Source organism: Adiantum capillus-veneris, chromosome 13, assembly GCF_014529385.1.
Source record: "Adiantum capillus-veneris isolate H3 chromosome 13, ASM1452938v2, whole genome shotgun sequence".
Classification (NCBI taxonomy): Eukaryota; Viridiplantae; Streptophyta; class Polypodiopsida; order Polypodiales; family Pteridaceae; genus Adiantum; species Adiantum capillus-veneris.
The window spans coordinates 25,314,411-25,331,163 of NC_140943.1; the positions used below are offsets into that span (position 1 = coordinate 25,314,411).

The following is a 16,753-nucleotide window of genomic DNA, read 5'->3' on the forward strand; positions in this document are numbered from 1 at the left end:
TATAACCTATGGGACAACAACAACCTATCATGTGGTATGTTTGGGACTAATAATTGACTTAAGAGTTTGTAAGCTTAAAAATAAACCGTTGTCTATTTTTTTCATGTGAACTCTCTTTACACAAGACTTACGTTATCAACTTAGCAAAAGTTTACTTGAGGTAAAAGTCTAGTTCAAACTTCAAGGTTTCATGCTTTCAGGCCAAATTCCTTTCTTTGGTCAATGAGCATTCACTTCCTATTTCAAAACTCAAGACGCTTTTAAAGTCCATCATTAGGTTTACACATTAGTCATCTAAAAAAAGTCGAGTTGTATTTTCAAGCATTTTTTGATAGGCCAAAAATGTTATTGATTGAAATAAAATAGTGGGCACTCAACTTTTTTCGTATTGTTGTCAGCAAAAAGAGAGCAACTTTTTTAATATGTAGTCAGGAAAAAGAGAAAGCATCTCTGTAGCCTCTACCCTTGGAGCAAGCCAAAAAGAAAGGACGACGATGGCATTATCTGAATGAGCACTGCATGGCAGCTTTTGTAGGGGAGCGGGACGACAGAGCATAGGGTTGGGCCGGGGAGGACAAGGGTTTTTTTTTTTTTAAGAGCGAGGGCACAAAACCATTTGCATGGGCTAGCGCAGCAATTTAAGAACGTCTTCCCAGATGGCCCGAGGTTCCAAACATGGTCGCGATTGGTTATTCTGCTCACCATTGCAGACGAAGCACAACACTTTGGAGGAATATGTGTAGATCGAACTTACCATTGCCTGTAGTCAAGGTTGCAATTTTGCTCACCATTGTAAACGAGCACAACGGTTTGGAGGAATCTGTGTAGATCAAACTTACCATTGCCTGTAGGCAAGGTTGCAGATTAATTGTTGAGAGCGTCACCGATGGTCATGTCGTGACCGTGGAGAAGGCTAGAGAGATGAGCCTGCAGATATTAAGGGTCAGACCATTTTGTCTTTGAGATTCTAGAATGTTTCCTACTTTGAGACGAGAATCATTGGCATTAATTGTCGTTTTCTGCACGTTATCACGGTTTACATCAGTTTCAGCAAGTTGTTTCAAAAGAGAGATCAGCATTGCTTGCCACTTTGCACCAGGCACCAACTTCAATCACAAAATGGAGGTGTTTCACACAAAGTTCTCAAGAATGACCCTCGTTTGAAAACCCTCATTTGATTGCAGCTTTTAAGGCCACAACACAACTCTCTGAAGGTCCATACAGATCAACTATACATGCTGTATACATTGTCACATTTACGATACATCTTTACCAGAGAAATCCAGCATTTGGATTTCTGGCGAAAATAGATTATGGTATGATGCTGCTGTTACAATAAAGTTGCTCTGTCCTTCACACTTGCAAGGGTATTAGTAATGGGCATTGTCAACCTTGATAGGACCGCAATTTTTTCGCGTAGTTGCAGTTGCTACAAGTGCATATCTCACACAAATAGTGGATTTGGCCTCCCCCAAAAGATACAGCAACCCACTTCGGTACATTTCAAAACGTCCAAACCATGCCTTGATTTTCGTTTTGCAGGCATCTCCTTGCCTAAAGCGAGCCAAAGAATCCATTGTTCTCAGCAGCTACATCAAATGAAATGCCTCAACAATGATCAACAAAGCTCAACATGATGCTGAAGACTCTTGACTTTTGTTACATAATGTCTCTCTCAACTTAAAACGAATCTCCACAAGAACACACACCATCCTTGAAATGATGGATGCAGCAGGTGTCTCGGAGAATGATTTCTCGTCTTTCAACCTTAGAGAGAACCTTGGTGGCATCATGACAATCATCACACATTCTTAAGTTCTTTGTTACACGCAGTGTTAATCCTTGCGGCGTGTTCAAAATACCAAAAGCTATGGCTATTTTTTCTGCATGCTCATGCATGGAAGTTTCCTTAACGTCGTCATATACAGAGTGCGAAACATGATTTGGCATGTGCCCACCTCCCTTGAGGCGACTATTCAAAGTTTCCAACATGGATGTGATGTCATTCCCTGGGTTGCTTCCTACCACAAACTCATGCACTTGCTTGTTGACCTCTATCAATGCACTTGCACGCTTCTTCTTTGCAGCTACATGTTTCCTTACATCCTCTAATCTCATCATGCCATCTAACCGGCCCTCATCTGCGTATATGTCCACCATTATTGCGTACCAGGCAGCACTTTCAGCATTCAAGCAAACCAAGTGCTCAAAGCATCGGCTACCTAATTCAACCTCCCCACAAGTTCTACAAGCAGTCAGTAAAGCTAACCATGCCCCTTCATTGGAAGGGCACATCATTTCTGCAAAATTCTCTGCCTCGATCAGTTTTCCTGATCTTGCGAGAAGATCAACGAAGCAAGTGTAGTGATCTTCCCTTGGTGCAACTCCATAACCTTCCCTCATCAGCTTGAAGTATTCAAGGCCCTTATGTATCAAGCTAGTATGGCTGCAGGAATTGAGGAGGCATGTGAATGTAACAACGTCTGGCTTTATTTTCTGCTTTTGCATATCTTCAAAACATTGTACAGCCATGCCACCTTCATGGTTCATACCATAACCTTGTATCATTGAGCTCCAGACAGAAGTATCTTGTGAACACAGTCCATCAAAAACCTTGCGGGCTTCTGAAAGTTGGCCACATTTTGAATGCATACCAATTAAACTGTTCACCACCAATGGATCTTTGTCAAGGCCTGTCTGATAAAGCTGCTGAATTACGTCATGACCCTTATCTATAGCTCCAATGCTCCCACAAGATTTGACTACCGAAGCATATGTTACAACATTGGGGGAAACACCCTCTTGTTGCATGCAATCAAAGCAATGCAAAGCCTCCTTGCAGAGTCCAGAATCAGAGTATCCTGAAATGAGTGCGGTCCATGATACGCTCTCTTTCATGGGCAGCTTGTCGAACACCACCTCTGCCTCTTGAGGAAATCTGCATTTTGCATACATGTTCAGCAAGGTGTTCAAAGTACCAGCATCTTTATCAAACCCCTTTTTTATAACTTCTGCATGTGTTTCCTGGCCCCTGTCAATGTTTTTCAAGCTACTGCAAGCTTTCAATGCACAAGCATACATACTAGCATTTTGAAAAATTCCCTCAGATTGCATCTGATCAAATTTTGTCAATGCCTCCTCAAACGGTCCATGTTCTGCATAACCTGCAATTAACGAGGTCGAAGAAATAACATCTGGAACAAGAAGCCTGTCAAAAACATACTGTGCATCAAGAATCAAACCACACTTCGCATATACACCAAGCAGAGCATTGTCAATCACATCATGGCGCATGCCCTTCTTAGTGATCTCCATGTGTATTTCCCTACCCATACCAAACCCACCTTCTCTGTCACAAGCCTTAATCACACAAGCATACGACGTGGCATCCAGAGAAAAGCCCTCTAACTGCATCTTCTTTAAAAGGTTGAAGGCCTCATTAATAGAACCCTGGTCTCCATACCCTGAGATCAAAGCATTCCAAGACACCACATCGCATATTGAAAGTTCATCAAAAACCTTTTGCGCCTGATCAAGCAACCCAACCTTCGCATACATATTTATTAATGCGTTGCCTATTGCAAAATCCTTATTCAGGCCCATTTGAAATACCTTCAAATGCACACGAGCACCCTTATCAGAAAACTCTATGTTACTGTAAGCTTTGAGCAAGCTCCTGTAAGTTGCCACATCTGGAAGGGTGCCTTCTACTTGCATCTGTTCCAAGCACTTGAGTACCTCCTCAGCCAAATCATGTTCAGCATAACCTGCAATAAGCGCATTCCATGACACTACATCTCGGTCTAAAAGATCCTTAAAAACCTGTAGAGCCTCTGGAAAGAAGCCAATCCTAGAATACATTCCAATTAGAGTGTTTCCAACGAGAGAATCCCCTTCAAATCCTCGAGAAATAGTTTGCATGTGTATTTCTTGACCCTCCTGCACATTTCCCATGCCACTACAAGCTTTCAAACTGCAAGCAAAAGTGACAGCATCAGGAGAGGCACAATGCAGGCGTAAGTCTTTAAAGCAGTCAAGAGCCTCTTCAGAAAAACCATGTTCTATAAGCCCTGTGATAAAGGCATTCCAAGATACAATATCACCAACTGAAATCATTTGCAAAACTTTTCGTGCCTCTGGAAACGAGCCACATTTTGCATACATGCCAACCAAACTATTCCCCAGAACTGGCCTGAGTTCACAGCCTCTCTCAACCAGCTCCATATGCAATTCTTGGCCTCTCTCTAAAAATCCTGCACTTGCACAAACTCTCAGGACAGAAGCATAAGTGATTGAATCAGGAAATAAACCCACTAGCTGCATCCTCTCAAAACATTTCAAGGCCTCCTCAAAAGGTCCATGCTCAGCATACCCTGCAATCAATGCAGACCAGCCCACTACATCCTGTTTTGGCAATTGGTCAAAGACTTCCCTTGCCTCTGAAAGTGAGCCATACTTTGCATACATTCCAACAAGGACATTCCCAATAAAAGTATCAGTTTTATATACGCCACAATTAATCTTCTTATGCAGCTCTCTACCCTTGTCTATGGCACCTATGCTACAACAAGCTTTCAAACTACAGGCAAATGAGAATGCATCGGGGGAAATACCTTCTTTTTCCATAGTTTCTGAGAGCTTCAAAGCCTCTTGATACAGACCATGTTCGGTATAAGCAGCTATCAAAGCATTCCATGTAACAACAGTTCGCAGGGGCAACTTGTCAAAAATTGCCTTCGCCTCTAAGAGCATGTCACACTTAGCATACATGTGTATCAAAGTGTTACATATAAAAGAATCGCTCTCAAGCCCCCTCTGAGTAATCTCCACATGAAGACATCGGCCCAAATCTGCTGCCTTTAACCTAGCACATATTTTGAGTAGAGTGACTATGGTATGGCTGCTAGGATGCACACCATTCTCTTGCATTCTTTGATAGAAGGTGAGCGCAACATGTAGCTGTCCAGCCTCTGCAAGCCCGAGTATGAGAGAAGACCATGCATGTTCACTGACATATGTCAACCTCTTGGAAAACTGCAGAGCTAGAGGCAAACTCTCACAGTCTACAAGCATAGGCACACAATGGTTACTCAAAGTTTCTTGTAATTCCAAACCACTTTTGCATAAAAGTAAATAAATGTGCTCCCCAAATTGTGGGATTTTCCTTTTTCTACACTTAAGTATGCTACAAATGTAATTTTCAATGGACAACACCTCATCCTTACTATCCAGAAAGCTTATTGCCTCTTCCAAGCTAAAAGAATCCAAGAAATTGCCTTCTTGCCGACTAAAATCTTTGCATTCCTCAATGTCCATCACAAAAGGAATGTCCAAGTCAACAGGCCCTTTGAAGCTTTGGTAACCATTTGAGTCGATTGAACTCTCGTTGCATGATTCGACTCTAGGTGCATGATTCCTCCCAGTGCAGCTTTTGACACTCTTTTTCTGGAGGTCCTCAGACTTCATCTGTTTAGCAAAGCATAGAAAGAAAAAAAAAAAGTAAGGCCAGTTGTTACATACAATCACAAACACAGGCATCATGCATCAGTCAAAGGATGAGACTTCTGTGCATTGATTCAGGCTTCATGTGATCGTTAGCATGTTCCATAAATCAAAAACATTTATTTGAAGATTTATAGAATTCCATGATGAGACCAATCAAGAGATTCTTAAAAGCATCATGCAAACCAGGATGGACAAAGTTTTCTGTTGAACTTACTTCCAGTTTGAGATTCCATGCCTGAGGAGGAAGACCAATGGGGACGTCCAGCTCAGCATCTGCAAAACAAGCAAGTGTGAAGGAGAGGATGCCTAGCAAAACTATGAAAAGAAAAATCTCCCTTAACATATAAATGCAGCCTAGTCTGTCGTTGAAGTACTCAGTCTCATAAAGCGTGTACATGTAGCACTTAATTGTCAACAAAAATAACCACACGCCCTCCAATAGTATTGCATACTTTGGTTAGTATTAAGACATACCATATCTTCTTAAGAAAACATGTTGATTGAGAGCACGAGAGAGAGATTGAGAGCACAAGAGAGAAAAACCTAGGGTAGCTGTACGGGCAAATGTAGAATTTCCAGCTAAGCTGAATAATGATCCAAAAGCCAAAAAAGAACAAAGACAAGAATGATAAAAGAAATAAGTTGAGCAAGTATTTTTACTTAAATATCCTAGACCAAACTGTCTTCGTCAAATTTTTGTGACCTTGGTGACAGAGAAAGCAGCTTTCCCTAGCTCAAAGAAGGGGCATGAATATCAATGCAAATAGACTCAGAATCTCAGAATCATAACATTTGAACTCTTTCATTCCTTAGCCCCGACAGTATTGGACCCAGGAGGAGTGGTTCAATTCAGCCAAGAAGTTGGGCTCCCTAGCCCTGACTGGCTCATCTAACCCTATGTGTACGTGGACAAGCTACTTCATGACAAGGGTTCAATCCAGTTCAGTTAGCCTAGCTTAGGAAGTGTTCTGGCACTTTTGTGAGTCTGTTCGTAGACCGTGCATGTCCAGGCACTTAGAGTAGATGCATATCCTCTGGTTGCACACAACATGATCATCAGATTTCCATTAGAACCCATCAAGAGCATTCTTACAGTGCATAGACCTATTTTTCCTATTTTTGACATTTTATTATTTTTAAGTGACTTTTGTTGGGAACTGGGTAGGGCAAATTAGCAGAGCCAATATATAAGAAAACCCTAGCGCTAGCACTTTCTGGCAGAAGAGGCAGCAGGAACTTCGGTTCAACAGGCACCTTCTCAGTAGGACCCCCAGAGCAGGCCTAGCGTTTTTGCATCACAGCAAGGACCTAGCGTTTTTCAGCCACAGACCAGCCTTGGCGTTTTTGCATGGCAGATCAACCTCGGCGACAACAAGACACAGCAAATCAGTCCTAGCGTTAGCAAATTCCACAAGCCGGACAGTTTTCAGCCCTAGCGTTTTTGGAGCAGCATAACAGCCAGCGTTTTGCAGTTCCGTCGTGACAAGACCTCAGTAAGCACCAGCGTTTTCAGTTTTCAGCAGTCAAACATCGCATGGACTCCACAAGTTCCAAGCTCTTTCTTCCGTTACAAGCTCTCCTACTTCTGAATTTGTGGCGTTATAGGTTTGGTCACGTGAATAGTGATGGTTTCGACCTTCTTTTTGTGAACAGATGATTGACAGCTTACCTGATGTTGGGAAGAGCAGGGACCCCGTAAAGTATGCACGTTTTCTGTTGCTGGCATTTTGTAGAACCAATTGCAAATCTTGCTAGCATTTTACAAAAATGCTGCAATGCAGACTTGTTGGCTTGCATTTTTTTGGATCAAGAGGATTGCCCTACAACGTGACTTTCCGATAAGCCATGGCAGCCCATCACCGGCTCGTTACATTCGATCCTTCACCACCAAGTTGCAGTTCGTCTGTTTTTTTCAGCGTTTGGCATTCCCTTGGTCACAAACAAGGCAGCCCGCCACCTGGTGCCTCCTCTCCTATAGCGACTTGGTCTCTTCCTAGTCTCCCCGTCCACATGCGGTTAGTCAATCACTGATAGTCCCTAGCCGAATCCCTCCTGCACACATCACATGATGCAAACCAAACTCACACCTAGACAAACGAAGTGAGCGGACATCATGCTCACCTCCCAGCCAAAGAGCCAAAACGGGCTCAACCCCAAGCCTGGGAGCATGTAGCCAAACAAACTAGCCTCTACCACAAGGGCTGGTGTCCCATACCACCTAGCCCACATCAGTATCGGTGTGCGGGTAGAGCTGCCAAGGGCCTAGATTCCAAGTGTGGTGATCACACAAGATGTCTCACAAATGAGACTCATGTCCTATTTATAGGACTTCATAACCAAAGGGCCAGGTTCACACTGGAAAGACATATTGCAGGCACCCATCCTGATGTTTAGGGAGTAACACTTCCCCACTTATTTTTTATTGATGTCCTCAACAATATTCTCGGTTATAAAACCGGAAAACGATTCCTTAATGATTTAATTGACTCCCAAGTGGCATGGGATTCAAGACGACATTTCCACTTGATCAAATATTCGGGGTACGAAGACTTGCAAGACTTGCGGTCCCTTTGATGGAGAACCGATTCAGGTTCGAGTGGAATGTAACGACTGGAGTCTTCCAAGTTCGCGACTTGCTTACGAGGAACCACTAAGTCATCCAGCCCCAGCCGTTCCTTAAGACGGCTTATGTGGAACACAGGATGTACAGCAATGCCTTGAGGCAGGTCCAATTTGTAAGAAACCTCACTTATCTTCTTTGTGATCTTGAAACGGACCACAATAACAAGAAGATAACTTTGACCATGGACCAGTTCGAATAGTTTCAGAATCCTTCGGTACCCTAAGATACACCCACATGCCCTCCTGGTGTTCGCAGGGTTGTCGATGCTGATTAGCGTAAAAAGTGGCACGATCTTGTGCCGTCTTTTGCGGTCTCGAGCATTACCTGCATATCATGTAAGAAATAGGCTACCGATCGCATCTTGATCCCCTTGAATCCGGTAGTGATTGGTGGTTTCAGCTCATAACCATACATAAGCATAAACAGGCTATAGCTGGTAGCCGAGTGCTTTGTACTATTCTAAGCAAACTCAATCTGCAAGAGATAGCGTACCCAATCAAATTGACGTCGAGAGACGTATGCTCATGGCATATCCTCCATGGTTTGATTTGAGCGTTCGGTCTGTCCGTCAGTTTCAAGATGGTCTAAGGACGACAAGCACAAACGGGTCTCCAATTTCTGGAAGACCTTTTGACAGAAATTGGCTGTGAAGTTTGAGTTACGATCACTCATAATTTCGTCGGATAAACCATATAATTTGTATAAATGTTCCAAAGAGCTAAGCTAGCTCGTGGCTCTTCGCTGTGGAACGCGTAGAGATAAATCGCACCATCTTCGTGAGTCAATCAACGACGACCCAAATGGCATTGTGACCATAGATGGTTCAAGGTAATCCAACTACAAAATCCATAGAAATGCTTGTCCATTTGCTATCGGGAATTTTAACAGGATGTAATAACCTAACGCGTTTTTGACATTCAGCTTTGTTGAGCTGACATTGCGGACATTCCCGCACATACTTTTCAACAAAAGTTTTCATGTGTAGCCAATGAAAATACTGGCCAACTTAGGCCAAAGAACGGTGTATTCCAGGGTGCCCTGCACTTGGTGCGTCATGACACTCAAAAAAAACTTGCTTGCGGATATCCTCATTGACGGGCACATACACTTTGCCTTGTTTGAAAAGTAATCCATTACGAATGGAATACTTCTCCGCTACCTTCTGTCCGCGGTCAGCCCCGGGGCGTCCGGACCGCCATAGCTTTTTGGGCTACGTATCCTGTCTTGGACTCATTGCCAGACTACACCAAAGTGACGATCGTTTTGGCAACGCCCTTTGAGAGAAAGATTATTTACCTCAGAGATCCTTCTAAGGGCATCCAATATCCTACTAAGGGCATCCATATTGGTAGCACTCTTACGGTATCATATCTTGAAATCGAACTCTCGCATGAGTTCGGCCCACCTTGCCTTCCGGACCACAAAGGTCGGGTTGATCACAAAGATGTTTCAAAGAATGGTGGTCCGTCCATACCACGAAGTGGGCACCAAAGAGGTAATGGCATCAAGCCTTGAAGTCATGAATGATTGCCAAAAATTCCTTCTCTTGTGTGAAATAACGTATTTGCAGTGTGCACGTATGTGAGCTTCAACTCTCAAATGCTACAGGCCGCTCATCTTGGTATAGGACAACGTCCATTGCATAATCACTGGCATTTGTTTCCACCACAAAGGGTTTGTTCGGGTCCACAATCTGCAACATCGATTCAATAGTAACAAGTCACTTCAATGTTTGGAAACATTCATCAAGCTCGTCGGTCCATTGGATAGACGGACTGACACTACGCTTTTTGCTTTGCATACCCTTTAACAAACGGGTAAAGAGTTATGCAATACGAGCGTGGTCTTTGATAAATTTTCAAAAGAAGCTTGTAAAATCCAAAAAGAATTTCATTTGCCTAATCATAAGAAGAATGGGCCAATCTAGCACAACACGTATCTTCTCGGAGTCGATGCGAATGCCATCGGCCGAGATAACATGGCCCAGATACAACAACTACATGACCCAGTGAGCCGTTTTTCGCATAGTTACCCGGAACGGAAACAGGAAACAGAAACGGGAGGGTCCGAAACGGGACGGGAACGGGGAGGAGGAGGGGGGAGTGGAACGAGAACGGGGCCGGAACGGTCCACCTAGAGTAAGGCTTGAATTACCTTTATTCAGCTTAGTCCCAAATAAACTCCTAAACAACCCCAAAACTACCCTCAAGTTGCACCAAATATGTTCCCCTAACAGCCCCAAATCTACCCCCAAAAGCCGACTTTTTCCCCCCAAATGCCTACATTTTCCCGTTCCCTCCCGCGTTTTGTTGTTCCGCCTCATGTTCCGCCTCGTTCCCTCCATTCCGGAACACTGTTCCGGTTACACCCTGTCACAAAGTGATGACGTGGCGGACAGCAGAAACCCTAATTTCTGCCAGAAACCCTAAAATTCCTGCAAACCCTAATTTCTGCCAGAAACCCTAATTTCCGGAAATCGCAGAGGCGGATTATTAAAAAAAAATAATTAAAAAAATTTGGAAAATGATGAGCGACGCGAATTTTGCTTTTGCTTTTTAAAAAAAAAAAAGAGAAAAGACTCTCTAAGAGAGAGAGAGAGAACTGATGCTTTTGATTTTAAAAGCTTTTGGGGCTCTGCTTTTGGGCATCCCTTGTAACCTTTAAATTAGTGGTGAGGGCCTCACTTCTCAGAGCATCTGGACGCAGAGTCTGAGAGTGAAACCCTAACCGCTCTCTTGTACTTTGATGATTGATTAATACAAAAAGAAATACCGAAAGGGGCGCCAGTCTTTGGGGCCAATATCTCTAGGCACGGAACTCCGCCGGGCCAGTGCAAATCTATTGTGATCTGTAAATTGTTTTGAAGTGGTTATTTGGTGCTGTCGCGGTTGATTCTTGACTTGGGAGTGTCCAAGTTTGTTACAGTGGTATCAGAGCACGGCCGATTTCTCTTCTACAGGAAATCCGATCCCCGAATTTTCTTCCGCGGCACCTATGGCTTCAGGCAATGATCAGTCGACTCCCTCTGCATCTGGAGATGCGGGCTGGGATCACAACGAAGATTCAGGCAGAGAGTATGGCCCGCCTTGGCCTACTTAGGCGGAGCGGCGAGAGATAGAGCGTCGCCAGTTGATCGGCGATGCAACAAAGATGATGCTCAATTTTGCCAAGGACCCGAAGATGGCAAAATATATGAACCAGACCTCTTTGAAAGAGGTACAGATGGAGTGGCAGAGAACCACAACACCACTCCCGAAACCCGCTCTCAAGAAACCTTCTGCCTCCAAGAAATATACGGAGAAGGAACTGGAGAACGTGGTTGATGCACGGATTGCTCAGCTTTTTGACGTGCAAAAGAAAGGCAAAAAAGCACGGCAAAAAGCAGAACAAAGGTACTGACTTCCCGGGATATTTGGGTCGTCAGTCGACATTCGACAAAGCAAAGAAACGGCAGAAGCGTGTTCGATTTGAAGGAGTACCCAGTTCTTCTTCTTCTTCTTCTTTTGACAGTTCTTCTAGCTCCTCGGATTAGAGCGAAGAAGACAGAAAAAAGCAAAAAGCGAAGCAAGACACAAAGCTTCGGAACGGGCAAGAAAAAGGCAAAGAAGGCTACATCTTGCCCAGAGACTGACAGTTCTACTGAGGACTCGTCTACAGACAGCTCAGATTCCGATGACGGAAAGTTTTATGCGAACAAAAAGAATTTTTACAAAGCCAACCAGTATGACTTTCTCGAAGATAAAAGCAAGAAAGTCCGAGAGTTTAAGGAAGGTGGCCACTCGATCAAGTTTGATACTTTTCAGGATACTCAGATGCTTCGAAGGCTTTGTCTTTTATACAGCAGTTTGACATCGCTTTCGCGGGAGGACGCTATTCAGAGCACTCCAAGATTCGGAGAGCTGCCTCTTACTATAAGGGGAATGCTCGTACTTGGTGGTCCACGCTTCTATTAAGCAAGACTGTGCCAGTTACATGGCTGAAATTCAAGAGGCTTTTTATTTCTTCTTGGTTGACTCAAGAGTTTGAGCGAGATATACGAGCTGCTTGGAACCATCTCCGGATGACCAAGAGCGATACAGTGAATTCTTATTGTGAAAGATTCTGGAGCTCTTTTCTACCCGCCTTTTCATTCAAGAAGATCTCGTTCAGAAAACAGATTGAGCGGTTTACCTTGAGTCTACCTACAGAGATCCGAGATCACTGCTTGGAACAGAAGTCAGCTTCTATTCAGGAGTTGATGAGTCATGCGAAGCGGGGCTTTGCCATTCACTCTGGCAGTTTGACCTACCCCACAGATAAGGCCATGACACAACGAGCCGAACAAACTTCTGGGAATGAAAGTAGAATGAAAAAGAGCAACCTAGAGAAAAAAAGGATACACGACCCAAGCTTACTCCTGAGGAGAGAGCTCGCTTCATCAGAGAGGGGAAGTGCTTTGGATGCGGGGAACATGGACATATCTCCGCAGAGTGCCGTGATAAGGCACAGAAAGAATAGAATGATAAAGACGACGACATGCCTAAGAGTTTGAGAGCAGCTGAGGAATGTGGCAAAAAAGGCAGATAGAAAAGTAGAACTGGTACCACATGGCGTGGGACTTGCACCGAATCAAATGAATGAAAGTACAAACTTTGCCGCTTTTTTTTGGGGCAAAGTGAAGGATCAGGAAGCTCTTTTGAAGGAGCCAAGGCCAACTTCTTTTCACTTGGAATTGGCGGCTCGATTTGGAACTACGCTCGACAGACTGACGCCACAGGCGGAGGTAGTTCGACTGGCACCCGGATGGGATGTTGCCATTACACCGAGCATAGGCAAACTTTGTTTGCAATGACAGGGGTGTTCAGGGCACGCGTGTGACGTTCTGCTCGGGATCCCTTGGTACCACAAGAACTACGCCGTGGTTGACTACCGGGCCGAGAAAGCGACTTCGATAAATGAAGGGCTTAGAGATTGTACTTGATGAACTTCAGTTTTCTTACTCATTCTTTTGGGAGAACTGAACGATGGATAAAAGTTGAATATGTTTTGACCTGAAGAAAAGAACGCCAAGATTTTTTTCTCCACACTCATGCCGATTGCTTTTGAGAGGGCCTGAAGATCATACCATTGATCTGAAATCTGGAAGCACGCCACCGAATCGGCCACCTTATCGTGTGAGCCGAGTACAGAATGAAAAGATTATGAACTCAGTGAAAGACCTCTTGGAAAAGGGTCTTGTCCAGCCTAGTACTTCACCGTATTGCTCTCCAGTGTTGTTGGTTTTGAAGAAAGACGGATCTTGGAGAATGTGCATCGATTATAGCACTCTCAACGAAATCACCATCAAGAACAGATTTCCGATTCCTAGGATCGATGATATACTCGACAGGTTACAGGGATCCTCGTGCTTTAGCAGGATTGACTTGAGGAGTGGATATCATCAGATCAAGATAGCGCCAGGAGATGTCTACAAGACAGCTTTTCGGACGACTTTTGGGTTATTTGAGTTTTTGGTGATGCCTTTTGGCTTAACCAATGCTCCTGCGACATTTAACCGGATGATGGATAGGATTTTTCGAGAGTACGGGCTATTTGTTGGTACTTTCTTTGACGACATCATTGTTTTCTCGAAGAATGAGGCAGAACACAGAGATCATCTGCTTCAAGTCTTTCAGGCATTACGAGATCACACATTAGTGATTAATGCTAAGAAAAGTGAATTTTTCCTACCAGAGATACACTTTTTGGGACACATTGTGTCAACAGCAGCAGTGCAAATGAACCCGGCCAAGATAGAGACTATCCGTGATTGGCCCGATTTGAGGAATGTCCATGAAGCTAGAAGCTTCTTGGGACTGTGTTCGTACTACAGGCGGTTCATACGAAAGTTTGCAGAGGTTGCTTTCCCTTTGCATACCTTGACACAGAAAGGAGTACCTTTTTCGTGGGGACCCACAGAGGTGACTGCCTTTCAGACATTGAAAGAGAAATTCACTACACGACCAGATTTGACTTTGCCGGACTTGCAGAAGTCATTTGAAGTATTTTGTGATGCTTGTGGTCGTAGTCTGGGTACGGTCTTGATGCGAGAAGGCCATGTCATAGCTTACAAGAGCCGTTTGTTCTCTAGGCCGGAGATGACAGCACAGATCTATGGGAAAGAGCTTTTGGCGGTTATCCACGCTCTTACTCAGTGGCGGCATTACCTACTCGGAGCGGATTTTACTGTCTTTACAAACCATCAGAGTTTGCGCTACTTCTTGTCACAGAAGCAGCTTTCGGAAAAGCAGATGCGGTGGGTGAACATCTTGTCACAGTTCCACTTCCAAATTGTCCATGTGCAAGGACAGAAGAATGTGGTGGCAGATGCTTTGTCTCGGAAACCGTTGGTTCTGGCTATTTCCGCGATACATCATAGGAGCTTCGAGGATATGGTCGATCAGTGTGCCACAGATACAGATTTTGCAGATATTTTCACACGGATACGGGATGGGGAGACAGTAGCTGGATACTCCCTTCGGGAAGGCTACTTGATGAAAAAGACTATATTGTGCGTTACACAGCCGTTGAGGGAAAAGGTTATGACTGATTGCCACTGTCCACCTTTTATGGGTCACCGCGGCATTGCTACCACCATGAAAGGGGTAGAGAGAGATTTCTTTTGGCAGAGACTCAAGAAGGATATGGAAGAGTTTGTGCGCAGTTGCTTGGTATGCCAGAAGGTCAAGTTTGACAGGCATAAGGCACAAGGATTGTTACAGCCTTTACCCATACCCACCCGCCCCTGAGAAAATATTGAAATGGATTTCATTTTTTTTGATCTCCCGAGAATACAGAATGATCACGATGATTTTCCGATTACATGGCACACCTGAGACGATTGTCTCCAACAGAGACCCCAGATTTATGAGTTTGTTTTGGAAGGCAATTTGGGAGAACATTGGCACGTGGTTGCAGTTCTCGTCATCGTTCCACTTGCAGACTGACGGGCAATCTGAGATTGCCAATTCAGTGATTTTAGATTTATTGAAGTCTTGTATCTCGCATCAGAAGACTCAATGGGAAAAGAACTTACCTTTGGTGGAATTTGCCTACAATAACACGATACACTCTTCGACGGGGAAGATGCCATGTGAGATTGTTGAAACTGCTGCGAAGGTTCCATCCTTCCTGAGCACGAAAGATTAGAAATTTGAAGCAGATGAATATTCGCGAGATTTGGATACGGCTTTTGCCAAGGTTCGCGAGACTTTGCAGGAGTCTCAAGAACGACAGAAAAAGGCAGCGGATCGCCATCGTCGCGACTGGAAACTAAAGGAGGATGATTGGGTGCTCTTACTTTTGAGAAGGCACGCCTAAGAAAGAAACAGGGAACGGAGAGGCTTTTTCCAAAGCTTAGTATGTGATACTACGGACCTTTCCAGATTACTGACAAGATAAATGATGTCTCCTTCCGATTGAAACTGCCAGATACTTGGAGGATTCACAATGCATTGCATGTGAGTCTCTTGAACCCTGTTAAGGGTGATGTGCCTGATGATGGGGAGCCTGATGAGCAACCCAAAGTGGAAGAAAACGAGGAGATCCTTGTTCCTGAACAGATTTTGGCACATAATGATACGAAGAAAGGTAAAGTCCGAAGGCGGTTCTTGGTTAAGTTCAAGAACTTTCCTGCATTTGATGCGAAGTGGATGGAGGAGGAGGACCTAGCAGATACTCCTCGGATTGTGAAACTTTACCTCGATGTTTTGGTTTAGCATAGTCTACTCCAAACGGAACCCAGAAACTCAGCTTGGCCGAAGATCTGGTACAGTGGGATGCACAAGAGGGAAGTTACTCCGCTCCTTTGTCAACAGATGCCTCGATTTTGATACTAAAGTCACTGATGTCTCTTTGAGCTTCAGGGATACTGAGAGCTGACAGTATTCTGCTGGATGACTTTATGAAATGGAATTCCTGATTATGATACTGATTTGTTCTTGACTTCTTGTGAGTGCAGGAACTGATAGCCGAAATGACTGCAGCATTTTGGTCTGATTGATCTCGAATAGACATGGTTGCAATAGGGGTTAGTCAATCGGACATCGATGAGGTCCCGATTGGACCTAGATGTGATTGCTAGCTACATTGCCGATAATCATGGTCTAAGATCCGAATGAATGTTGAATGTCATGTGATGTCCTGTGATGTCTGGTGATGTCCTGTGATGTCGTGTCATGTGACTGTCGATTTTGTACATGTGCTAGATGTGCGTTCCTAGTACGTAGGTACTAACAGTCAGTGTCTGCTAAGACGGTTTATGGCTTTTGTCGGTTTTGCAGGCGTAATCGCGGTCGATTACAATGCTTTCAAGAGGGGGGTATGTCACAAAGTGATGACGTGGCGGACAGCAGAAACTCTAATTTCTGCCAGAAACCCTAATTTTCGGAAATCGCGGAGGCGGATTATTAAAATAAAATTAAAAAAAAAATTTGAAAAATGATGAGCGACGCGAATTTTACTTTTGCTTTTTAAAAAAAAAAAAGAAAAAAGACTCTCTAAGAGAGAGAGAGAACTGATGCTTTTGATTTTAAAAGCTTTCGGGGCTCTGCTTTTGGGCATCCCTTGTAACCTTTAAATTAGTGGTGAGGGCCTCACTTCTCAGAG

The 16,753-nt window shown here is 44.0% G+C and overlaps 1 protein-coding gene across 4 annotated transcripts in view; it reads right to left on the minus strand.

Annotated features, from left to right (window-relative positions):
* Positions 1-368: 368 nt before the first annotated feature.
* The window catches only part of LOC147443720 (pentatricopeptide repeat-containing protein At3g03580-like), a 28,947-nt gene continuing 12,562 nt past the window's right edge, over positions 369-16,753 (minus strand). For all 4 annotated transcript variants that reach the window (XM_086526523.1, XM_086526525.1, XM_086526524.1 and 1 more), the window contains 2 exons: positions 5,720-5,778; positions 369-5,466 (listed from right to left, as the gene is read on the minus strand). In XM_086526523.1, the coding sequence (XP_086382649.1) occupies positions 1,681-5,466; positions 5,720-5,778 (3,845 nt within the window). In that variant the 3' untranslated portion in view covers positions 369-1,680. The remainder of the gene's footprint in view (positions 5,467-5,719; positions 5,779-16,753) is intronic.